The sequence below is a fragment of the Cornus florida genome, unplaced genomic scaffold, assembly GCF_030987335.1.
Source record: "Cornus florida cultivar Cherokee Brave unplaced genomic scaffold, ASM3098733v1 CherokeeBrave_3.0.0_Hap2_Chr10, whole genome shotgun sequence".
NCBI classification, from domain to species: domain Eukaryota; kingdom Viridiplantae; phylum Streptophyta; class Magnoliopsida; order Cornales; family Cornaceae; genus Cornus; species Cornus florida.
This window is the reverse complement of record NW_026775580.1, coordinates 60,655,706-60,682,631: the sequence shown is the minus strand read 5'-3', so window position 1 is coordinate 60,682,631 and position 26,926 is coordinate 60,655,706. Positions and strand designations below refer to the sequence as shown.

General features: G+C 34.6%; 2 protein-coding genes and 1 long non-coding RNA gene across 6 annotated transcripts; 2 read left to right on the top strand and 1 right to left on the bottom strand.

Moving 5' to 3' along the window:
• Positions 1-4,480: 4,480 nt before the first annotated feature.
• Positions 4,481-6,094, top strand: LOC132276703 (uncharacterized). Its single transcript, XR_009470918.1, has 2 exons — positions 4,481-4,709; positions 5,820-6,094. It is a non-coding gene; the product is annotated as an uncharacterized LOC132276703 (long non-coding RNA).
• Positions 6,095-7,021: 927 nt separating this feature from the next.
• On the bottom strand, positions 7,022-14,185 carry LOC132276701 (protein DETOXIFICATION 27-like). Of its 4 annotated transcripts, none has more exons than XM_059778269.1 (9): positions 13,650-13,717; positions 11,886-12,925; positions 10,479-11,020; positions 9,927-10,013; positions 9,752-9,808; positions 7,959-8,197; positions 7,744-7,862; positions 7,457-7,546; positions 7,022-7,360 (listed from the first exon to the last, which is right to left on the bottom strand). In XM_059778269.1, exons 3-9 carry the CDS (start codon positions 11,012-11,014, stop codon positions 7,298-7,300), a joined length of 1,191 nt encoding a protein of 396 aa, XP_059634252.1. In that variant the 5' UTR covers positions 11,015-11,020; positions 11,886-12,925; positions 13,650-13,717; the 3' UTR covers positions 7,022-7,297. The 4 variants fall into 4 exon arrangements, with proteins under 4 accessions (XP_059634252.1, XP_059634253.1, XP_059634251.1 ...); XM_059778270.1 differs by having other exon boundaries at positions 10,479-11,016; XM_059778268.1 differs by lacking the exon at positions 11,886-12,925 and having other exon boundaries at positions 13,650-14,185.
• A 9,058-nt stretch (positions 14,186-23,243) lies between these two features.
• LOC132277681 (uncharacterized) lies at positions 23,244-25,433 on the top strand. Its single transcript, XM_059779523.1, has 5 exons — positions 23,244-23,991; positions 24,103-24,315; positions 24,364-24,573; positions 24,640-24,878; positions 24,987-25,433. The coding sequence occupies exons 1-5, from the start codon at positions 23,244-23,246 to the stop codon at positions 25,431-25,433; spliced, it is 1,857 nt and encodes a 618-aa protein (XP_059635506.1).
• The last annotated feature ends 1,493 nt before the right edge of the window (positions 25,434-26,926 follow it).

Sequence of the window (26,926 nt, the reverse complement as noted above, 5' to 3'; positions counted from 1 at the left end):
GTGTTGTACTTGTCGAAAGTAGTAATATTTATAAATGAAAGTGAGAACTACTTAAGAGACATAGAATTAGGCAATTCGGATTTAAATCAAAATGCAAAAGGTTGATGATCCGCTGAATATTTGTTGGAAGTTCTTGTACTGTCCATAAATTTAACAAAAAAATAATTTATTCATAAATTTTCTGACAAATTATTTTACATATCCTGCCTAATGAACTTGACCTTTGTTTCGATGTTAATCTTTGCCAAATACTGACAAAGTAAAAATAAAAAATATTTTACCCAAAAAATTTTTTTCTTTCTAAAAAGAATACTTTATGTCATCAAGAAATAAAATAACTTATTTTTCAATTTCATCAATCAACTTGCTAAAAGGCAAGGATAATCCCTTCCTTCAGGTTCTTCAACGCCTCAATTAAAAGGACTTTTAACAAAATAAAATAAAATAAAGGCTGGAATTGGATGAAGGGAGTAACATACACTAATTGCACAAGCGTTCATCAATCCCAAATAAACTTATAAAATAATAATGGAGGGAATACTTAAGTATTAGCATCCATCTTATTTCATAAGTGAAATTCTTACACAAGTAATACAAGTACAAGAATTGAATTCTAACAGAACTATTCTTAAGAAAAGAAGTACAATGTAAATGAAAGACTAAGTATGAAATTGCAGGGAATGAATAATGTGTTGTGTCGTCGGGGACCTTTTACACAATGTCTTCTTTTTCTATTTATATGTGATAACCCAAATTTTTTAAAATTTTAATTTCTTTTATGAATTTTAATTTAATTGTCAAAGATTGATTATTTTATTCTAAATTGGAGACTAATGCTTAATTTTAATTGATTTGGTATTTGGGTTACATGATATATATTGGGGACTTATCAAATTGAAGACTAATGTTTAATTTTAATTGATTTGGTATTTGGGTTACATAATATATATCTGTCGGTGGTAGCAAGGTACCAGCGAGATTGGAAGAGAGAGAGAGATAAAGGAAATTGTGATGGTTTCTTGGGCGGGTCCCACTTTATACATTTAATGGGTTGGTTTCATGTATATATATGTATATATATGTATATATATTGTATCTTATCTAATAATGAAGATGGAAGGCAAGTTGGCCGAAATGAGAGGAGGAAAAGGAAACGATGTGACGATGGAAATTGTGATAGATAGTGGTGGGACCTACGAAGAAATTTTTGGGCAAAAAGCTTTTCACATTGAATTGTGTTTTGGTAAGAAAAAAAGATAAAGGAAAAGGTAGAAAGGGAAATTGAAATGATAATGTATAGTGATGATGTAGGGATTCATTTGGATTTTTGGTCAATTTTTTTCTGGCTTTGAATTGTACATGTGGGTTTTGTTGGCTGATTTTGTTGCGTGTCGGTCGAATTGCAAAGTACAAAAAAAACTCTTCTTGACTTATAACTTTTTTCAATTAACACTCCTCGTCTAATTTTTTTGTCAAAGAATTCCCTTAATTTGTAACATTTTCCAATAAATCTACCTTGTCCAATTTTTTACCAAATAACGCCCATCAATTATTTAAAGGGTATAAAAGAGTTGATATTTGGACTAAAATACCTTTTTATTTAAATCTTAATTTTTCCAAATATCAAAAATTCATATCTCACAAACTATACATCCAAATATTACAAGTAATATATGCACGGAAAACTTATAAAACAAAAATTTCAAAAATATAAAACTTGTTTAACAAAACTTCATAACCAAAGAGAAATAACAATCTAAAAATATACTGCAATAATTTTATTTTTTATAAAATATATACTCGGGTTATTTGAAAGAAAATTTTCAAAATTATTCAGTTTCATATGAAGCATAACATATAAAAAAATTAGTCCCAATAGAGATTGAATATTCATTTTTATATTTTTTTACATGGCAAGTCTATAAAAAAATGAAAATACTTTGACGCAAAATATGATATCTCATGAAATTGATCTCTGTTGGAGTTAAATTTTTTATATATTCGGCTTCATATGTAAATGAATAATTCTTAAAATTTTCTTACAAATATCTCGAGTATTTTATTTATTAAAAATATTGGAGTAGATTTTTAGATTTCTTATTTTTCTCTGGTTATGAAGGTTTGTTGTACCAATCTTATATTTCTGGGATCCTTATTTTATAAGCTTTCTGTACATATATTATTTATAATTTTAAAATGTACAGTTTGTGATATATGAATTTTTGAAGTTCGGGAGAATTAATATTTAAATAAAATGGTATTTTGGTCCAATTATCAATTCTTTTACCCCTTTCAAATAGCTGAGGGGGGTTTTTTGGTAAAAAATTAGACAATGGAAATTTATTGGAAAAAGAATACAAGTCGAGGGTTGTTCTTTAGTAAAAAAATAGTCAAGGGAATTTACTGGAAAATGTTATAAGTCGAAGGGGGTTCTTTGTACTTTGCCCTCTTTATAAAGACGTCTGTGTTTGCAACTTTGGTAAGCTAAAGAAAGAAAGAAAAAAATAAAAGAAGATTAAGAGAGTGAGTTTGAGAGACAGAAAGAGGAAAAAAAATAGAGGAATGATATAGGAGCCGAGAGTTACAGAGGAGGCCGGAAGTTTGATACCCAGATGTTTCAGTGATGATTTATGTTTCAGTGTAGGGTTCTCTATACCTTGAATTGTATGGGGAGGTTTTGTGTCAATGTTTTTATTAAATGTTTTAATTAAATACATTTGTATTTTGTTTATGCTCACCCTTATATGTTTATTTTGTGAAGCTGTTTTATTAAACCTCCATGAAATTCCTATTATGGTTTTTCCTACTGGGATTTTTTGTCTCACCACTATCCAATTTCAGGTACCGAAGATGAACGGGGATTGCTAGATACGGGCTTAGGTGGAAGAGTCGGCGTTGTATGATTTATTTTATTTATTTGGAGAATTTTGTATATTTTTTAGGTAATTAACTTTATAGAAAAGAGGACATTTTTTTGTGATCCTAATGTATTTAGATTTATATAAATTGAGGATTTTATTAGAAAATTCGGGGTAATGACATTATAGTTGAGGCTCCAAGCAGTTAGTAAAATAAGTTTCCTTTTCAAATTCAAATATTATATTTGAATTAAAAAAAAAAAATTCCTTATCCAAATACACTCCATTTTGTCTTAAGCTTATCCACATACACTCATTTTTCGCTCATCCAAATGACCGTATTTTTTGGAATCAAACTGACGTAGCTGCAATTCGTAACTTTAGACTCCAATTTGAATAAGAGTCCTAAGTGTTTGTATCAACTGTAAATAATCATTTATTATTACAGCTTATCATAAGAAGTCATCCAACAATTAATTAATTTAAATTAATTGAAGTAAGAACTTTTGTCAAATTATTCGATACCATGTGGCTGAATTAAAATTTATTTTTAGGGTGTAAACACTAGTAAAAGTAATATATGACAACTTTGTCCAATTTTTTGGTAATTGGATTGTGGATTTGTGATTTGTTTGACCAAGTGTGAAACAGTTGAGAATATCTTAAATCATTTAACTTATTTTCTAGCAAACATTCATCAAGATATCTAGCAAACATTCATCAAGATAATTCATGGTTGGAGTCCACAGTTCTGTCCCATCATACCTCTCACTTGTCCATCTTATAGTATTGAAGTCCCCCGTTAAAAGGGCTGTAATTTGGGTTGGTCCAACCCAGCCTAATCCCAACACAACCTTAACCTGAAGCTGGTTGACTTGGGCCAGCACGAATTATACTCAACATGGGTTATGGTCATAACCCAGACCGAATATTTTCGGGCGGGTTGGGTCGGATTGAAAGGTTTAACTTTTTTTTTTTTAATTTTTTTTTTCAGAAATTTATATATATATATATATATATATATATATATATATATAATATTTTATATGTGATTATATTATTATAAATAAAATAAAATATTTTTAGGGCAAATCATTTCAGCCTCCCCTATGCCCTCCATCTTTATTCTCTCTGAACTTGCCCTCTCTCTCTCTCTCTTTCCAACTGCAAACTACAAAATCTACAAGAATCAGAAGTTCAAAACTCATATATTTCAGTTTTATCTATCTATCTGCAAGAATCAAAAGTTCAAAACCCATATCGGCATATCATTTCAGATTGTTCAAAAAATCAATCTCAGATTGTTCAAAAAATCAAAACCCAGATCGACATATCATTTCAGATTGTACAAAAATCAAAACCCAGATCTTTTAGTTTCCACCGCCCGCTGTTCCATTTCGGGTTCGCCGTTTGCAAGCTTCAGCCGCTGTCTCTCAACTCTCAAGCTTGCCCCCCTCTCTATGCAACTGTGTAATGGTTGTAAGTTATATTTATATATATAGGTGTATGTGATAAAATTAAAAAGAAAAGTCAAAAGGTAGTTTTAGTGGTGGGACCCACCACTAATATGATTTGTGTGACCAAGAGGTCACTTAGCCTCTCATTCTCTCTTCCTCATTTCCTCTTCCCGGCACCACCTTCCTTCCTTCTTTTCTATTTCATTTTCTTTTCACCTTGCTTCAAGGCTTCAAAATTTGATTACTCCCTCATTTGTGGGAATTTTTGGATGTCGTTTGCGACAAAACGGAGAGCACGACGAGATCTACGTGTGAGTACAAGCAATTTCAGTATTGGCCTCCCCTAGGATTTCGAGTTTTGAGACCCATTTTGAGGGTTTTTCTACAATTTGAGGTAGGGGTTCCTAATCCATGAGATTCTTGTTCCCTTGTGAATTATTCTTTATTAATTATAGCTAAGCATGCTTAATTTGAGATGAATGCCTCTAAAATGATTTGGTTTTGTATATAGAATTTATGATTATATGTATAAGTAAATTTGTGTGAAAAGTATGCTTAAATGTTGGTTTTATATGCCTGTGTGCTTGATAACTTATTTAAAACTTGCTATGTGGAAAGCATGTTTACGCGTTAATTTCTCATGCCTATGGTGTTAGTAATTTACTAGAAATTGATAAATGGAAGCATGTTAATTGGTGTAGATAAATGAAAAATTGGGATTATTGGTTGTAAAAATAAATGTAAAATTGGGATTATTAGTTGTAGGAATAAATTTAGAATTTCTTCTCAAAATGTGAATATGATGTTGATAGAATGTGTAGAATTTAATTGTTGGATTTGCGAATTAAAAGTATATAAAATGTCATGATTTGGAAATATGAGAATGCGGTATTGTGTGGAAATTCATGTTTTAAAACATGCTTAAATGATGTGAATAATATGTATGAAATTCTATGTTGTCATGGCATTGAAGGAATTGCATAATTCATGCATTGTCATTGGAAAAGTAAAGAGAAAAGTTTGTTTTAAAAACAAATGGAATTATTTTTGGAAAAAAGTTTTTCTAAAAGTGTTTGCGAAAACTGGACGCCTAGGAGGTGCCTAGTGGTCCGTGGTGTTAGTGTAGTCTAGAGGGAAGTATGGTTGAGCTAACTAGGCCAGATGCGATGCCTTGGAGGTGCCTTATGGTCGTGGATGGTTGGCCAATCCTCCTTTCGTGATGCCTTAGAGGTGCCTTGGGTCAGATTACACTAACGGTTTGGAGGTTGAAATGGAAATGTTTCGGAACGGAGAGTAATATACATGACATTGCATTCCATAATATGGCATGGTTTGTTATGACTTGGATTATTATTGTTGATGTTGTTGTTATATTTATTCCGGTAATGGCATGATCCCGATACTTTTTCCTATTCCTTATTTGGATTTATAGGGTCACAAAAAGTGTGTCTTAGGCACCACCTACTGAGCAATTTGTTCACCTCATATATTTAACATTTTTCAGGTTATAGGAAAGAAGTGGCCGACGGCGCTCCTCCACAGAGTTCAATGGGTTAGTGGACTGCAGTGACATATCTTGTAGCTATGATATCTTTTTATTATTATTGCTATTATTATTATTATTTTTAAACTCTGGGATGACACGTATATTATGTATTGACGTAATGACGGTTATGTCTTTAGTTGACCTCGGGTTCGGATAAGGACCCGGTTAGCTATTCGGACTCTTGGGTTCAGGTCGTTACAAATTGCTAACTTATATATATTGAATTTCAATTCCATCTGTTTAAAGTTGTATTAATAAAAATGAGATTCAGCTTGTTTGGAAAAAAAGAATTTCATTTCCTCTTCGTCGACAAATTACAAGTTGCAGAAAGTGGGAAGATTTGTGTTGACGGATCTGGTGATAAAAAGGAAGAGAAATATAGATTCTCGAGAGAGAAACATATACATATATTTAGAGAGAGAGTTTGGAATTTGAATGGCATCAATTGTGATATTCTTGTCTCTCCGGCGGAGGAGGTCGCCGTCTCTGGAGGTGTTCCTGGCACCGGTGGATCTCGCCGCTGCCTCTCAACTCTCAAGCGGTGGGAGAGAAAGAGAAAGAAGAGAGAGGAGAGAGAAAGGAGAATTTTTTTTTTTTTTTTTTTTTTTTTTTTTTTTTTTTTTTGGGGTTTCGGGTTGGGTTCAAGCTAACCCAAATATGTCTGGGTTTGACAAAACTTAACCCGAATATGAATTCGATTTGTGAATTTAAAGTCCAATTTTTAAAATTTAGGGTTAAGTTTGGGTTGGACTGAGTTAGCCCGTCCAAAGTACAACCCTAAATAAAATCCATGAAGAAGAAGAGATGGCGGAGCCTATCTCATTAATTTTATCCCACAACGGTTTCCTCTGCTCAGGTGTGTTAGCCTTATAGATAAATGTGACAAAAAACGTAGGAGAGTTAGAAGTAACATTGGAAACATAAATGTGGATGAGTTGGCCAGTCATACAAATGCATTGAATATTCATAGGATCCAAATCCAACCCAGAGGAGCATAGGAAATTTTCCAACTGGTTCATTAAGAGATTTAACCTTAGTTTCCAACAGTTGTACTCATGATTTAGGCTTTAGGCTTTAGGCTAAAGACAATCAAGCTATTAACATCCTTAACCAAAGTCAGATTTCCATGATCAGCTTGTCCACTCACATTACTTTGTGCCTTCGTAGACAATCAAGTTTGTTTACGTTTAATCGTTAAAAAGACAGATGAGAATTAATGTTGATAACAATTGCTCATACTAGCATGTACCTTCACAAGTAAAGTACCGCTGGTCTACCCAAACAACCCTAATTGCTCAACTATACTAGCTTTGAACATGAAATTAATGGAATCAGTCCAAAGAGCTTAGAAATCAGTGTTAACAATTATCAATAAAATAAACCTTATAACGAAAAAAGAGCCGCTTCAAAATGTGGTAGACCCGACTACATTTTACTTATGATTGATTATCTGGATCAGGAGTCGACCACTTTTGGACATGATTGGTAGCTTTATCCACCTGCAAATCCACCATTTTAGAAGAATACAGAGTTCATATTAGTATATATGGACTTTGAACAAAGGTCGTAAAAGTGAAATATTTGTTAATTTGTACCTCTTTTTCCCAATCACACCGTATTGTTATAATGGCTAATATTATTGTTTGCACAGCAGTTCCGCCAAAGATCATCCCACCCCAAATACCCTGATTATAAAAAATTATCAATGCTTAAAATTTAAAAATAAAAAAATAAAAAAAGCTTTGAATTTTGAAATTGGAGTTGGAGAAAATTTATTTCAAAGTTTGAAGTAAATTTTCTTTTCATTCCAATTTCAATGAGCCAAATCAATACTTCCAAACATGACCAGTGCAATGCTCTTCCTATCAAGAACCGAACTTACCTGAACACCAAAGCCGAAAACCCACCCCATAACACAACCCAGAGGAACCCCAATAAGGTAGTAGCAGCCCAGATTTATGTATGCAACCCATGCCTGCCATCCGGATCCCACGGCCACCCCTGTAACAGTTGGCAAACTAGTCTAATAATTTATATCAAAATGTTAAATACTACACATTTTTCAATCACCGAATTAGGGATTGTTGAATTGATCACCTGAAAGAACTGGTTGAATACTGTTGAGGAGAATAGTGAAGGCCAAGAGGTAAGAGAGCTCGTCGACTGCTTCAAGAACTTCGGTGCTTGACGTGAAGATGTACCCAATTTTGTCATGCAATATCATAATTAGAGCACAAAAAAAGATGCCGATGACTGTGGAGTTCACCACTGAGACCTTTGTTGCAAATTTAGCTCCCTTTCCGTTCCCCGCACCTAGCTCATTGGCCACCCTTACTCTGCAAATTGTGCACAAAACAATAGATTTTAGATATGCAACAAGAAGGCAAAAATGTCAAATTTATACCAAGTTCCCAACCCAAAACAAGGCAAGAATTAAAAAACTTAGGATCTGAACAACCCATACTTAATTCAGAGAACTGGTTTGAGTATCATTGTGTTAATACCTTTTTGTTTTATAACCGGAGTGTCCGAGACTTTGCCTCTACTAATCCACTCTCACAAAGATCGAGTAAAACTCGAATTATGTCCACAAGCATTGCCCCTAAGAAACTGTGTGCACTTAGGAGGAATGAATCCTGAGACTTGATGTGGCATGAGGCTTCATGACCCAGGTTTTTTCCAACTAAGCTAACCTTATAGAATTTTGTTAGTACACCTTACTGTTGGATTAAAATAAAATTTATTTTAACCAAGTATTTATTTAAGACACGGTTGCTTTTGTTTTTTTATTTTTTTTACGTTAGCACGAGTGTGCTGCATGTTGATGATATAAATACATACTGTATGTGAATTTTAAATGAGGTATTTGTAAAATACTAGATGTTTTAAGTATTTTTTGAATAAACCTCAATGCCATTTAAAATTTTAACTCATTTTTGAAGCCATGCATTGATCATTTTATGCGATATTAAAATTGTGTTATTAAAGAAATAAGCACTAAATCAATTCAAAAGTAAACGCTGAATTAGTTCATCAAACAACACCAAATTTACATAAGATCGAGAGTTTGTAATAATGATATACTTGTTGTAATTTTTACATTTTCTAACGACTTGTTTTAAAGAAAATTATTTTAATTTAGTGGCTTCAAAATTTTAAAAAGACGTCCAATTAATTCATCAACAAAGTGGATAAGAATGGTCGAGTGTATGGTGGCTAATACATTTACGTGCTTGTCTTAAAGTCATTCGAAAAAGCACAAAGTTTACTAACCAGGAATTAACTTTAACCAGGAATACTGTTCCTACCATTCTCAACAATGAAAATATCCCAAAGTTAAGTGCGTTCCCATGCAAAACACATGAATGTATATATATTTATTTATTTATATTTATACCAAGTTTCTTAATATAGATTTTTAATGTTAAAGAAAATTTAAGATAAAATTATCAATTAACCAAGAAAAACTTCATAGTCATTAATTGTATGACCTAAAAGAGATTAAGTTAAGGTTCCTTTTATTTTGATTCATAGCAATGCCAAATTAATCTCACTTCAACTTTGTACTTCATGAAGTATGGGTTTAAGGTTTGATCCCCTTGTAAACAATATTTTGGGGTTACTCATGCACCGGTAAAAATCCGAATTTTATCTTATCTATGTAGAGAGGCGCTTTGTACGATGATCCGAAAATTAATCAGGACAAAGCCCTAAATACCCCGATTGCCAATAGAGGCCGTATTATTATTATTATTATTATTATTATTATTATTATTATTATTACAGTACTATTTTGGGGGTATGTATGGTGAAAGATAAATTGGACATCAACATAAAAATTTCACAAAGGAAATAGTAAGATAAATAATAAAAAGATAAAAGAACAGTACCCGGTTGCAGCAAAGAAAGCAAGAGCAATCATCATTTCCCACCCATTAATATTCATGCTGCCAAATTATATTAAAACGTGTAAACAAAGTTAAATAATATTTTAAAATTATATATATATATATATATACTACAACAAAAATGGAGTGAAATATAATAAAGAAAATATAATATTACCAGACGGATAATGCGTCCACAGCAAGTGTGGCATCCGGTAAGTACCCAGTAATTAAAATCAATATTCGGTAGTACCAATTCTCCAAGCTGCAATGATAACGTCAAATTAAATTCAATACTTTAAACCAATCTTATAATTACATGTACATCCAATTCTTTGATATTGACATGGTCTCACTTTAATTAATTGTAACAAGTCAATGTGTGCATCATAGTTGTATATAAGAATTGATTTATTGAAATGGAACCTGTATAAACTAAAATCACTCAGTTTTACCCTCATCCCATTTTACCCTCACATAGAATGTGGTCCTCATACATATAATGGAACTCGTAAAGCACTCTTAACTTTATACAATACTGTACACAGAGTAAGGATGGAGATTACACCATATGGGATATGGTCCTCGCTGAGGAAGTGAGACCACCCCTGGTGGGTGGGGGCAATGTCCACCCTCTTCTGTGCACAGTCTGTCGCCTAAATCACGGGTTTACATGTTTGTAAAATTTTTCCATATATGTATAGATGGTTAGAGAGAGCCTAGTACATACCAAAGCATGACACCGGAGGCAGTAGAGAGTTTGACAAACTCCCAGAGGCCAGAAAAGGCTTGCATTGAGAAACCAGTCCAAGTTTGAGGACACCCACCAAACAGAGTGTACGCCAACAGCCCAAAAAACGAAAGCCACCAGGCGATATCCAATGTCACAGCCACACCAACAATCCCAAACCCAAACCGATACACAACGAGCCAGCTGCCGAACACATGAAACACGAGAACCGTCATCGAAACCCAGGCCAGGACATTAGCCTTGATCTGGCTCTGCAAGAATCTTTGAATTGGGAACAGAAATGCAAAACTGAAGTGCAGTGGAATCAACCACAATGCCACCTCCCCGGTCTGCTCGGCCACCGCGTCCGTCTGCCCTAGCAGCTTCAGAAGAGGGGTTGCGAAGGCGTAGAGTGGCAGTAACAAGAAACAAGAAAAGAAGAGAACAATCCACGACCTTTGCATATATATACCCAACATGTTGTACCTTTTTGCCCCAAAAGCTTGCCCACACAGTGTTTCTAATGCACTTGCCATTCCTAACTAGTTCACGCAGCCGCCATAATTAATGTTAGTTCAGAAAAGAATAAGTAAAATTTAATGCATCCTCCTTCACTTGGAGGAAGCCAGAAATTTATTTTAGGGGACATGATGAACATGATCAAATTTTTTTTATTATTATTATGCAGACAAAACGTAGGAGTGTAGTAATCAAAATTTAAATACTATGTCATTGTTCTAACAATAAATAAATAAATAAGAAAAAAATGAGTCCTGCTACAAAAGAATGGAAGGTTGAATAAAGACTCTTTTCAACTATTTAAAATAATAGAAATACTATACACATATGCATATCGAGTAAGTTGTGTAGTTTGGTAAATGTAGTTGCATGTATATCATTTTTCAAATGAAAATAAAAAATAAAAATACTCCCCTATGTGTCATTTTGGTATTTGAAGTCTCTAAGGTGTATGTTCCAATGTCGGTCGGAAACATAGGCTGACTACTGGGCCCACTCTGGCTCAGCCGCACCACCCCAGGTGCAAGCCACCCGATAAGCAAGCTATTACAGCGAGCGATTCCCGGCGCTTCTTGTTAGACTTGTAGGCTGAGTGAGAAGCCGGGTTCATGGGCTATATAGCGAAGGGAGCAGCTAAGCCACATCTCTCACCTATAGCCAAGTTGTATGTTCGGTGTTTGGAGACTAGTAATTTTTAGGTAAACTATATTTATCTTTCTTGAGATTTTGTTAATCTATGCATTCTTCTCTTTTAATTTGTCAATTATACTCACTTCCCCCTTCAAAAGAATACTATTAAGGAAAAAAATAAAATTACTAATTTACCCTTACTTATTAATTTATTATAAAAAAATATAAAATATTATGGATGTAAAATACCAATATTACCCTTGTTAAGATTTTTTTTCCCTTCTCCTTTCCCACGGCCTTGACACTGCCGACAAGTCCACTCTCTCTCTCTCCTCTGTCCCCGACGGCTCCCCGGCAACTATGCTTACTTGCTTTCTCCCATCTCCAAATGTTTGTTTCTTATATGTTCCCACCTTGGTAGTGGGTCTGTGCTGGAAACGGGTGATGTCAATGGAGAAGAGCATGGACGGCGATGTGCTCGATGACGGAGTGTACCGTCAAACACACAGAACGACTGCGATTCAAGGGACTGTTCTTACCGGTGGCGAAGGAAGATGTCTTTACCGACGAGCATGGACTAATTAAACCGTGGTGAAGCTAGAAGGAACTGTCCCGGGGAGCAAGCGACTGATTTGCAGATGTTGGGACTATGCTTTACCCATGATGACCCAAGCGGGTTTGTACTGCCGACGGCAAGAGAACTTACCAGCTATCAAGGATTTTACGGCAATAGAACTTACCGGCTTGGTAGCGGAGAGCTTAGAACAACTAAATGGTCGGCAAGGATGATAAGACCGCGGATGATGGTGACGGTCAGTGTGCTTGGATGACGGCGGATGTTGTTTACCGACGACGGCAAGCATGACAGTTGTGGCGACGGATAGGGGCAAGGATAAACGGCTGAAGGAGAGCTCGGAACGAAGCTTACCGTCGAGGCGCGGGGAACGGCGGCGAGCAAGGTATTCTCGGTAGTGAAACGGAACGACGAGGACTACGGCGAGGATGGCGGGTACAGTGGGCACTCTTAAACTGGGTTTGCATTATTTTATATAGAGTTTTCCTTTTTTGCTCTCTCTCTTTTTCTCTTTCTACAAGCAATACTCACTTTCTTCAGTATTTCTTTCCTTATTTTTTGTCTCATTATTGATTGATTAGAAGTGGGTTTCACCGGTGATAGCCCAGCCAGCAGCTTCTACAAGAACCCATCTCCGGTGACGGCGAGTTGTAGCAACCCAGTTCGGTCCAGTGACAACTCAGACCATTAAGTGTCAATGAACCTACCAGCAAAGCTCCGAAGACTGGAGACGCATGGATATAACTTTCGGGGAGGTCAATGTTATTTGACAAACAAAAAGGAAGGTCAGTGTATAACAATGAAACCTCATAAGAGGTCAGTATAATTATTCCTAATTTTTAAGGACACGTATAAGACATGCATTCTCCTGAGAAAGTCACTAAATTACTTTTTAAGTTTTGAATATTCAATTTTGAAATTTAAAATTCAAAAGACATATATGAAAATATGTAAAATATATTATTTTTTTTTAAAAAAAGTAGACACTTATTTTAAGACAGACAAAAAAATAAAAACATGACACTTATTTTAAGACGAAGGGAATACATGTTAAAATTTGAAATTTTTTGAAAACTTAAGGACACTCATAGAAATATGGCATTTATTTTACTTGGGGACAACTAATTTGAGTAAAAAAAAAAATAATAATAATAATAATAATAGAGTGGAATTTAAGAGAAAAATGCTACTCCATATATATGATGTAAGAATTTTTATTAAAAAAAATTTAAGATGAAAAAGAAAAAATAAAAAGAAAAGAAAAATCAGAAAACTTTGAAGAAAAAAATTAAGGTTTGATTGAAAAAAATGAATGATTTATTATTATTTTTTTTAAGGTATTAAAGAAAGTTGTGAAAAAAAAAAAAGAAAGTGTTAGGATGATTTTTATAATATATATATATATATATATATACATTAATATTGAAAAGAAGGAAATAGAGGGATACCAGTAGGCCATAATTGAAGCCGACAATGACGGTGTTGGCGATGGAAAAGGAAGCAAGTTCAAGCTCACCAAGGTGGCCAGCGACGGCTACAGAGATGATGTTCATCGAGTAGGCACCTAAACTATTGAAGATGGAGGGACCCACTATTTGCCAAAGCTTCTTTGATTCAATCCACACCTTTGTTTTCAAGTTTTTCTTCTCTTGGTCATCGTCACCTACTAGACCGTTTGATGCTGAATTATGTAACAAGCTCTGATTTAGTTCCTCATAACGTTTAACTCCCGCCATCACGAATGTAATTTACCAAGCAAAGACCAAGTGTGAGTGTATTGTATATATATATATATATATATATATAGAGAGAGAGAGAGAGAGAGGAGGAGGAGGAGGAGGAGCTAGACTGCTAGAGAGAGAGAGACGAGAAAGAAACGGTGGCCGTGTAAGTGTCCACCAAACACCTAGGTTTGGTGGTTAGGAGTAGGGATTGAGAAGCAAAGTTTGCTAAGGAGTAGGGATCTACACGCGTACGGAACAATACATTTGTTGCATGTTACCAAACGAACAAAGTAGAACAATAATTTGATAATTTCAAAATAGAACAATACATTTGTTGCATGTTACATTAAAAATCTCTAAAACCAAGATCAACAACTAATTGATAAAGTTTTGACATTAAAAGTAATTATTTTTTTTTAATTTTTAAAAAAAATTTAAACAAACACATATTCTCAATATTGACCTTACAGAACTCGAGCACCCTAAAAAAAAATTCTCAATGTATATTCTGTGCATGCATGTGGGATGACAAACTAAATGCATTTAATAATAGGTTATAAATTGTTTAAAGAGGCGGACAATTACCATAATAAAAATAATAAACTTGTACCATAGGAACCTCCCCTCGAGGTGGGGTGGTTGTGGTCAAAGGGATGAATACTATCTATCTATTTATTTATTTATTTATTCTTTTTGTCTTTTGGAAAGGTAAAATCAATATATAAATATAAAATAGAACAGTCCTAGAGGTTAGATCAGGGTACAAGCGTAGTGTTTCATAGGAAATATGCAAAAGGTTGATGATCCGCTGAACATTTGTTGGAAGTTCCCTATCCAAGAATGTTAGTTACAGTAATGGTTTGTTGTACTGTAATGTTTCAATTGGACTGGTAGATATGGATACATATATATATATATATATATATATATATATATATATATATATATATGTTTGTTCAGTCACTGTCACATTCTTGTCTTTTGTCTTCAATATATCTTTTAATTATAAGACCTAAATAATAAAGAGTAATAATATTTGCACTGATTTATTGTACCTAATCGAATATTTTTTATTAGTTATTTATGCACAATATATGTAAGTAAAAGGCTCCACTTCTTTATTTATATAATTTATTATAGTGAATTGCGAGACTTTTTTTATTTTATTGAACCATTTATGCATAAATAAAGAAGTGGGCCCTCCACTTGCATGTATTGTGCATAAATAATCAATCAGTAACATTTGGTTAAGTAATTCATTACAACAAATCAGTTCAAGTATCATTTCTCAATGAGTGTCTTGTGGTTGTAACTTTAAAGCTTTTGCCTTGATGATGGACTAACTTTTGGGTCACTCCAGTTTGCTGCGTTTCTCCTATGATGGTTCATTTGTAGAGTTTTAGGCTCTATTTTCTCTACAGATCTGAAGTATGTTCTTTATTTTATTGTTTTGCTTTATAATTTGTACACAGATTCGGAGCCTGTTCTTCATTTTATTACTTTGCTTCATGATTTGTATGTCTTTTTTTAACTTGACTTTTTACCTCTGTATTACGTTAGCTTAACTTTTGTACCTTTGAAATGATATATGACATGCTTTCATACTAAAAATAAAAAATTAAAATTAAAAAAAAGGGCGATATCCACTATTATCACGTAGATAGATACCAACCTAGCGGTGAACGCAGTTAGGTTCATATATTGTATATACACCACCCATTTTTTTCATTCTTTAAATATTCTACCTCTTTTTCCCAATCACTTTGTACGGTTATGATGGCCAATATTGCCGTCTGAATAGCAGTTTCACCGAAGATCATACCACCCCAAGCACCTTGTTTTGACCATTCACATATGAGTTAATTACGATTATTTAACTGATTAAATAAATCCATGGAATATTTATGGCAACATACACAAGGGTAGTGTACACAAGGGTAGTGTACCTAGTTTTGCATTGATCATCACTATCAAACCAAATTAATGACCTTGGACCATTTAGGGTACGTCATAGTACAACTTACAGCTGTCCTAGTCATCTACTAAATTTAGTGCCTATTTAATGGCAAAGGGTAATGAAAAAAGCACCAAACATTTGGAAATCTGAATTTGGTTAGTTATAGTAGTGGACAACTTCAATGACCTAGTTTTGCATTGGTCTGAACCTTAGAAGCATCCTACTAAGCCACATGGCCTCCCATTGTATATGAATGATGCTTCGTGACCTTGAAAAAATTATTATATAGTGCCGGTCAATCATGGCAAGAAATGCAAATAGAAATTTGAATTAAATAAATATATTTGTTTGCATATCGAGTTGTGATTAATTTCGAATCATATAAAAATTTCAACATGACTAAATTTAAATAAAATTAAGAGTCCGTTTGGAATTGCTGTTAGAATGTTAAAAGCGATTTTAATAGTAGAGCTATTATAAAAATGTTGTTAGTAAAACGCAGTTAAGCGTTTTGTGACACATTGTATAAAACATTTTTTATATTTGAAGCACTTTAAAATTTGTTTGATAATAATGTTGCTTAAAACACTATTATTACTAATTTTACTATGTTACCCTTACACTAAATATATACTAATTCCCTAATATTAAATATTATAAAATTTCATTGAGTTCAATAATTTATAAAGATCAACTTATATTTGCTATTTTTTTATTTTTTATTTTTAAATATCACATATTTTGTTTATAATATCGAATTTGTACTGAGTACTAAAATATTAATGAGTAAAACATATTTTAATGATGAGTAATTTGTATCTGATTTGAAATTTTTCAATATTAAAATAAGCAAATTAGCTCATTATCTAATAATGAAACTTAATAATATAATATTTTGCAATATAGACAACATTTCATAAAATAAAACAAAACACTTTAACCATAATTAAATATCTTATTACTTGTTATTTAAGATAATAGCATAAATGTATTTCAGTTATTTTAAAAACAAATTACAAGTTATAATTTATTAAAAATTAAACATCTAACAATTATATATATAATTGAGAGTTCCAAAATAAACCGAGATTGAAAGGCCGCTAGAGAGATTCAAAATAAATTAGGATCTTCGTTTGTTACACAGTCCCAGATATTGTTTGCTATTTGTTTGTAGAAGGGATAAAATTATATTTATAAAAAATATAAAGGGATTAAATTGTCTAAAAGAAAATTAGTTACCTAAAAATATGGACCTCTACCAGTAATGCAATTTTAAAAGTTACGATTTCTAACTTCACTTCAACGCGATTTTTAGACATAACCTCTACCATCTTAAGAGCTTGCATGGCTAATACATTTGTTTGCAATTCCGAACACCCACTAATACATTTGTTTGCATATCAAGTTGTGATTAGTCCCGAATCATGTAAAACTTTCAACATAACCTTGGATCATTAAACAGTCTGTGAACAACTTACTAACTTATTCATCTAAGGATACTGATGCAAAAGAAGCACACATACCTCAACACCCAAGTGGAAAACCCACTCCATAACAATTTCGAGAGGCATCCCAATGAGGTAGTATTGCCATCCTCATCCGATAGCAACCCCTGTGATAATGAGCAACTTAATGAGGAGATTTCAATCACGAATTAAGGAGGAGATTCGAAATTAACTTCAATTAAGGGTTGGGGTTACTTCTTCTAAATCAAAGACAATCAAAACTTTATATTGGAAGTATGTTAGGTTAGCGGGGAGAAATTCATTTCATCAATCAATCAAAAATAAAAAATAAAAAATACCATTCACATTGTAATTGGTTGGTAGGAGGAGTGCAAATTTAATGGTTTGAAAGATAAATTGTACGCTGTTTTATTTGCTAGTTGAAAAGGGTCATTTTCTCTCATGAATGATATTAGAGGGAACTGGGGGATAGGTGGCTCAATCTAAGGCTCAATCACCAAATCGTGCAGCTTACCCACCAATCCGGAAACAAAGCACACCTGTGTGAAATGAACTACTCAATCAAATATATGTACTTCTCACTTTAAAAAGAAATTATAGTATTTTACTTTTACATCAGAACATCAAATATAGTTGCAATAGTTTAGTAGATTAGTGGTTTTTTTTTGTGAATCTTAGAGTGTCCAATCCTCTGGAGGGACAAATCTATGGGAGGCTTAGTGGGGGCATTCGCCCCGACTGAAATTGTTTGTTATTGCATTTTATATCCTTAAATTTGTACTTTTTTGCATTTATATTTATAAAATTTTAAAATGGTCCCCACTAAAATTATAGAAAAAAAATACCCTCTATATAAATTTGCCCCATCAAACTTTTATATTCTCTCTAAAACCAAGACTCGGCCACTAAATCGTATAGCTTACACACCAAATGGGCAACAAAGCACACCTATGTCAAATGAACCTAGAATCAATCAAATATATGTACTTCTCCCATTAAAGAGAAATTATTACTCCCTCTGTCTCAAAAAGAGTATCCCATTAAATTGTGGGTCATAGTTTTCTAAAAGAGATTCTTTTTAGGACAGAGTGAATATATTTTACTTCTACATCATAACATCAAAGATTTTTTTCAACACCATACTAATTAATCTCAATTTCTTGTGATCAATCTATCCAAAATGAAAATGATCCGTGCTGTGATCTGGTAAATGATCCTTAAGAAACAAATAATACTCGATAAACAACTTTTATAAGAAATGATACAAAAAAAATAAAACATAAAAACCAGAAACTTTTCTGAGTTTGCCTTTGGGCCCGTGCCCTAGTGGGGCCTCGCCCTTGTTATTCCACAGTACTAGTTTACACCTTTCGGCCCATCGCCCATGTTCCGAGGGCCTGCTTCTATATGTAAAATAACCCCCGTTAGTTGGAGGGGCTTTTTTGGCAAAAAAAAATATAAATAAATAATAATAATAATCTCTCAATCTCAAATTAAATACCCACTTTTCTATTTTTGTCTGTCTCAAAATAAATGTTTCATTTGACAAATTAAAGTATTATTTTTTGTAATATTACCAATTTAACCTTTTTGTATTGAACTTTAAACAATCACATAATGTGGATCCACTATAGACATATTTGGTAATTCATTCACTACTAATATAATAAAAAAATATATATTTATAAAAATCCTCTTTAAAAGTTAGATTTTCAAAAAGGAACATTTAATTTGGGACGAAATGAGTAATAGATAATAATTAAAGAACCGCAAAACCGTATAAGTCAATGGGGTTTAATGCAATTATACCTATTTACAATGTATATAATTACATTTGCCTTTCAAAAAAATAAAAACTAAGAAAATGAGGCAATCAAGTTGGTTTAGAAAGTAAAAAGATGATCTACATATGTAAAAGGCAATGACATATTAGGAACAAACATCTTGAGAAAAAGAGCCTCATGCAATATTGCACTCTCCAATCCAATTGACACTGTTAAATGCCATCTTTAAACAAAAATATTCAATTTATGATAGATTGTCTTGTTTCGGAGTTGACCACTTTTGAACATGCATGGTTGCTTTCTCAGCCTGCAATTCCACACAGAAGGAAAAGAAAATATATTATTTGTATGAATATATATATATATATATATATATATATGAAGAAGCAAAATTGTGTCCAACTCCACCTCCATTTCCCAATCGGTTTGTGCTGTTATAATGATTAATATTGCCGTCTGTACCGCAGTTCCACCGAAAATCATGCCACCCCAGATACCCTAGTGCGGCCATTCACATTATCAGTGAAAAATGAAGCAAAACTCATGACCTTCTAAGGAAAAAAACTAAGAACTATTACCTTATCATAAATCATGTACAACATTGAATTTTGGACGAGAAATTATGGCAAATTTTAATAAAACTCGAGCTATCATTTAAAGGTGATTGGTGGTTTCCATCCTTTTCATCTAATAGTCAACCTAATGCATCATTTTATGTAGGAGCCATGTTCAAATATTTATAATATTTCATTAAAAAGATTGAGTCTACCTAAAATTTTGATTGGACTAGTTCACATTAAAAAAGTAATAATAATAAAATAAATAAATAAATATTTTTTGGACATTTTTACCCTTCGGAGTCTGGATGATTACCACAAAGTTGTTGTTAATGGCTTCCATTAAAAACTTTTTTCTAGAAATCCTATAGTTTGTGTAGATACATTAGCAGAAGTAATGGAGAACAAATTAGCAGGAAGAATGTAGAATCTCTACAAATTGAATAGGTTATGATATATCATATATGTTTTATGATATTTAACTAAATAGTTAGCATAGATTACATCATCTTGTAATCGATCAAATCTCATGCTTTGTTAACTTGCATAACTAATTTCCTTTTTTCAGAATTATTTAGCTTCCTCCAATATCTCAATATTCATACATCTGTTCAAATGAATATGAGAAAAAACAAATCTCACTAAATTTTTTAAAATGTAACTGAGATTAAACATAGTAATAAGTAAAACACATATAATGAAAAACTTCACAATAATTCCATGATATTCATAGTTTCTTCGTGACCAACATAACTATTAGCCATGCAAGCAAGTCATGTATCCGTTCATGGCTAATTAATGAATGCAATATTTAGTAACAGTTTTCCTTTTTTCTTTAAATTGATAATATATTTGTAAGACCCGTGTAAAATACATATATATATTTATATCATATATTTATTTACTTAATATAATTTAATGGTTATCTCTGATTTAATTTAAATGGGTGATTGTGATAAAGTTTGTTAAATAATTTAAATTTTAAAAAAAAAAACTAATTTATCTCACCAGACTCCCTATATCTCTATAACTCTCTAATACGTTTTATTTATATATATAAAAAAATAAAGATACTAGCACGATAACGGGAGAAGAAGGGACCAAAGAGAGTGATTTGACGTCGTGTTTTCCTGCAGTAGCCAGGGAAAGGAACGGTAATCGGGAAGTCGCGTAGGAAGGAAGAATTAGTTATACCAGGCAAGTTAATCTTGCTTTGTACACTTATATATATTTGTAACTTTCTTTGTTAACTGTGCTGATTAATCACTATATGTGATGTTAAAGACAAATAGCATTTTAATGAGATGTTAGTTGAAAATAGATTGGCAGTTTCATGCGTAATTAATGAAGAACTTAGAAAATTAAATTTTTAGAATATTTAAACGTTGATTGTTGTTCTGTTTATGTTTGAGTATGGAATCAATGTGGCAATATTGTCGTTTAATTCATTATGGGTGATAGGCATGCATATGTGTATAGTATGTAATATATATATATATATATATATATATATATATATATATATATAAATGAAAACCTGATAAGGAAGAAAGAAGGGACCTGTTATTGACAAAATTCTACATGCATTGAATGAATAGAATTTTTGAAGGAATATAATTCTACTCTGTAAACAGAATCAATAGTCATGAACTTAATTAATGTTAATATAGAATGTTGGGTCAATTAGATGTTGGAATGAAATAGTGGTTTTGATTAGAAATGGGTTTACTTAATTGGGAAGGAAGAATTCAATTTTTGGGTTACTACATTGTCATTGTAGGGCTTGGTATGTGAGGAAGAGTCAAGCCCATGTTGAATTTAATGTTAGTCAACACTAGGCCCAATCTGGGAAGCTACATTCGGGCCCAACTGAATTAGAAGTATTTCTTTTAAAATTCTTTTTTCTTATTAGTTTTAACTTAGAATAATTAAGGAAAAATATTTTAAACATTTCAAAAATTATTATATTTTCCAGAATATTATATTTTTGCATAATGAATCTAGTTTTGTTTAAAATCCATATTTTAAATGTTATTGGGTAAGTTTACCAAATTAAACCTAAAAAAAATATTATTTCTCAACACTAAAAGGGAGAGTACGGAAAAACTATTAGGATATAAATTCTGAAATTTTGCAGGGTATTTTACCTAATGTTAGGCTATGTCCAGAAATTTTGTACTCTCACTAGTTGGATCTTTAGGGTTCCGGTTTCAAATTAAAATGATATTTGGGTGCATTAACTATTAATTTGAATTATTAATTAATAATATCTTTCATAATTCACTATAATTAATAATGATGAGTTTGGATTAGTCGGAGGGCAGTCAGGGACTGACCCTATGATGACTCTTGGGTATGGTCAGGGACCTACCTATTTGGGAGTGCACTACCCCATTTATTATGGCCATGGGTCTAATGAGCCCTTATTGTGTGGACGTGATCAGGGATCATCTGGGGAGTAGACGTACAATCCAGCCACACGCGTGTTTTTGGTAGTCAGGGACTATACGATTCACACCATTTTATTGGACGGGAGCCCGGGGCTCATGTGAGATATGCCGATTTATTAAAAAATAAAAGATGGTTATTTATTAAGTTTATAATTAACTGGGTTATACACATTTGAATAATGAACTTATTTGAGTTGCTTATATATACAGGAATATAAGGTAAGGTTAATTTGCTGAACGATGATTGTGTTTAGCATTTATTGATGAGCTTGTGAGCTCACCCCATTATCACATTTCAGGTGCACGTTGAGTAGGAACGTAATGGGATTACATGATGGTGATGGATTTTGGCTTGTTTGTCGCATTCCTTGGTTTAGTTCAATTTTCGCATTGTAATAAGAATGACGATATTTTTTTTTGAGAGTTAGTTCATTTTGTCCAATTATCATGGATTATTTTTGACAAGGTTGCTTGATATTATGGTTGTATCGATTTAATAAATTAGAGGGTGGTTTACATCTACTTCTTTATTTAATTATTTTTATTGTAAGGTTGTGCTTGTGTAAAAAAAGTCATGCCAAATCTTAATACGAGACAAGAGTTCATGTATTTAGGATTTTGGGGCGTAATAGTTTGGTATCAGAGCCTGACCCAGCCGGAAGTGTGCCGACGGGGACGTCGGGCCTCAAAGGGGGGTGGATTGTGATGACCCTGTAGGCGGGTGTGCCGTGTGCGGGTGCGAGAGATACTGTCAGGCTACCACACTAGCGAGCTACGGGTGCACAGTCCCACATCGCCTGGGTAGAGGAAAGGTGAAGTGCTTATATGTAAGTGTGTCATCTCCAATTGGTATGAGGCCTTTTGGGGTGAAGCCCAAGAGCAAAACCGTGCGAGCTCAGGCCCAAAGCGGACAATATCATACCATGTGGTGGAGTGGGTCGTTACAAATGGTATCAGAGCCTAGGTTAAGAATTACCTGGCTAAGAAAAGTGATAGTAAGAATAGGAGCATATACTTATACGAATTATTACTCTCTTACCATGCTCCAGTTTAAGTTTAAATTACTTATGAGACTTATCATTGACATTCTTTACTGAAAATAGGATGTCAGGAGCTGGAAGAGGCAGAGGACGACCTGCTAGAGGCAGAGGTCAGGGAGGTGTTGGTCATGGTGGTGTTAACCATGACGATGTTCAGTTGGAGGATACACCTCATGTGCCGAATCCTATGATTGGATTTATCAGAGATATCCGCAAATTGGGGGCTGTTGAATTTGCTAGAGCTACCGATCCACTTGATGCTGAGAAATGGATTGAAGATATGGAAAAGTATTTTGAGATGATGGACTGCACTGAGGTGCAGAAAAGGAAGATTGGTGCATTTCTTTTATCTGGTGAGGCGCGCCAGTGGTGGCAGTCAGAGACCAGGATGGTTGTGGACATTACAACTATGACCTGGGATGATTTTAAAACTCGGTTCAATGACAAACACTTTCCACAATCAGTGAAGGAGAAGAAGGCAGCAGAGTTCACGCAGCTGGAACAGAATAATGAGATGTCAGTTAGTGAGTACGAGAGGAAGTTTACAGAGCTATCTCGATTCGCTCCTCACATTGTTGCGAATGAGTTACACAAGGTTAGAAAGTTTGAGCGAGGATTGGTCTCTTATGTGAAGAAGTTTGTGGTGGGTCATCGTTTTGACACTAATGCTAGAGTGGTGGATTGTGCTATGGCAGTAGAGGAGAATAATAACATTGCCTTTCAGAAACAGAAGGAGCGTAGGGCAGAGCAGAAAAGTAAGGGGGCTAGCAGCTCTCAACAGAATCAGAGCAGCTTTCAACAAAATCAGAGGGGTCAACAGCAGTAGACTCAGAGAAACTGGCAGGGTCAGTCTTGACAGAGAGGTAGACAAGATTGGCGAGCAGGGAAACGGTAGAGAGTTAGTGAAGGTGAGCAATCCACAGCTTTAGTACCAGCCACACCTCATGATGCACAGCCATATCAGTTCAGCGGGCATTGCTACAATTGTCGTGAGCAAGGACATTTGGCTCATAATTGTCCCAAGCCTCACAAGAATAACCAGCAGAAAGGTCAGGCACCACAGCAACAAGGAAGTGCAAGGGTTTATGCAGTTGTTCCAGATGGGAGACAGAATCGTGCACCACCAACAGTGGAAGGTACACTTACTATTTATGGCAGTATAACTAGAGTACTATTTGATTCAGGTTCTTCATATTCTTTTATTGCACTATCATTTGTGGATACACTGGGATTAGAACCTGGACATATAAGTAATGCCTTATCTATTACAACTCCACTCGGGAGCGCGACGACACTTGATAGAATATGTCGTGCTTGCCCTGTTACAATTGGGGAGTTGGAGTATCCTATTGATTTAATAGTATTACGTATGAGAGAATTTGATGCTATACTGGGTATGGATTAGTTGGCTAGATATCATGCTCAGTTGGACTGCCATGAGAGGATTATTGTATTCTCAGTTCCGGGACAGTTACCTTCTCGATATAAGTGTGGGGAGTTTGAGGGCACCATGACTATGGGATTTCTGGCCCACATCGAGGTGGTTGAGCAATGCGTGACTATAGAGCAGTTGCCTACAGTGTCAGAGTATGCAGATGTGTTTCGGGATATTCCGGGTTTGCCTCCTAAGAGGGCAGTGGATTTCTGCATCGATCTCACTCCTGGTATTTCACCTATCTCTAGGGCACCCTACAGAATGGTGCCAGTTGAATTGAGTGAGTTGAAGAAACAGACTCAAGAGTTGCAAGATCGGGGGTTTATTCGACCTAGCACATCACCTTGGGGAGCACCTGTTTTATTTGTTTAGAAGAAAGATGGGTCACTCCGCTTATGTGTTGACTACCGTGCGCTGAATAAGGTCACTATTAAGAATAAGTACCCATTGTCACGCATTAATGATTTGTTTGATCAACTTAGAGGGGCGCAGTTGTTTTCTAAGATTGACTTGAGGACTGGATACCATCAACTGAGGATTAAGGAGGAGGATATTCCTAAGACTGCCTTCAGGACTCGTTATGGCCTCTATGAGTTTTTAGTCATGCCTTTTGGGTTGACTAACGCTCCGGCAACTTTTATGGATTTGATGAACCGAGTGTTTCGACCTTACTTGGATCAGTTTGTTGTAGTATTTGTTGATGACATTCTGATATATTCCAAGACTAAGGAGGAGCATAAGAGACACTTGAGCATTACACTTCAGACTTTGCGTGAGCATCAGCTCTATGCTAAGTTTGAGAAGTGTGACTTTTGGTAGGAACAGATTCAGTTTTTGGGGCATGTGATCTCTAAGGATGGAGTTTCAGTAGATTCTGCCAAGGTGGAGGCTGTGATGAGTTGGAAACGGCCTACTACTGTCACTGAGATTCGTAGCTTCTTAGGACTGGCAGGATACTACAGGCGCTTTATTGAGGGTTTCTCCAAGATTGCTGCACCTTTGACCCGGTTGACTCGGAAGGATGTGAAGTTTGTTTGGGACCACCGCTGTGAGCAGGCGTTTGAGGAGCTGAAGACGAGATTGACATCAGCACCAGTTCTTACCATTCTTGCTAGTGGTGAGAGATTTGTGATCTACACAGATGCATCACATCCGGGTCTTGGCTGTGTATTGATGCAAGATGATAAGGTGGTAGCGTATGCCTCTAGGCAGCTTAAGCCACATGAGCAAAATTACCCTACACATGACCTGGAATTGGCAACAGTGGTTCTTGCATTGAAGGTGTGGAGGCATTACTTGTATGGCGAGGAATTTGAGTTATTCTCTGATCACAAGAGCCTCAAATACCTTTACACTCAAAAGGAGTTGAATATGAGGCAACGGGGGTGGATGGAGAAGATGAAGGATTTTGATATGACCCTTCAATATCATCCTGGAAAGGCTAATGTGGTAGCGGATGCCTTGAGTCGAAAACCGAGAGGATTAGTTGCCTTTATGATGATTAAGGAGTGGATGATGTTAGAGGCATTGGCAGAGTTTTCTATCATGTCGAGTTCTTAGAGTACAGGGGCTCTTCTTTGTAGTTTGACTGTATAACTTACTTTGATCAGCCGGATCATTCATTCTCAGACTCAGGATGACAGGTTACAGACCAAAGCAGTTGAGGCTGTTAATGATGAAGGTAATGTTGACTGGACGTATGGAGCTGATGGTGGTATGAGATTTCGAGGTAGGCTATGTGTTCCAGACTTAGCAGACCTCAAGAGAGAGATTTTAGAGGAGGCACATCACTCTAGGTACACAGTGCACCCAGGTGGCACTAAGATATATCATGATCTTAAGAGGCAGTTCTGGTGGGAAGGCATGAAACGTGATGTGGCAGAGTTTGTATCTAGATGTCTCACTTGTCAGCAAGTGAAGGCTGAGCACCAGAGACCAGCAGGACTATTACAGCCTTTGCCTGTGCTTGAGTGGAAATGGGAGCATGTGACGATGGATTTTGTTGTGGGGTTACCGAGGTCGATACATAACCATGATACAGTGTGGGTGATAGTGGACCGATTGACTAAATCAGCTCATTTTCTACCTATTCGAGCTACTGATATTGTAAAGGAATTGTGTAAGATCTACATTAGAGACATAGTTAAGCTTCATGGAGTGCCGGTGTCTATTGTCTTAGATCGTGATCCTCGTTTTTCATCTCGATTTTGGAGTAGTTTCCAAGCAGCTTTTGGTACTCCTTTGAGTTTAAGTACTGCTTTTCATCCTCAGACCGATGGCCAGTCCGAGAGGGTCATTCAGGTGTTGGAGGA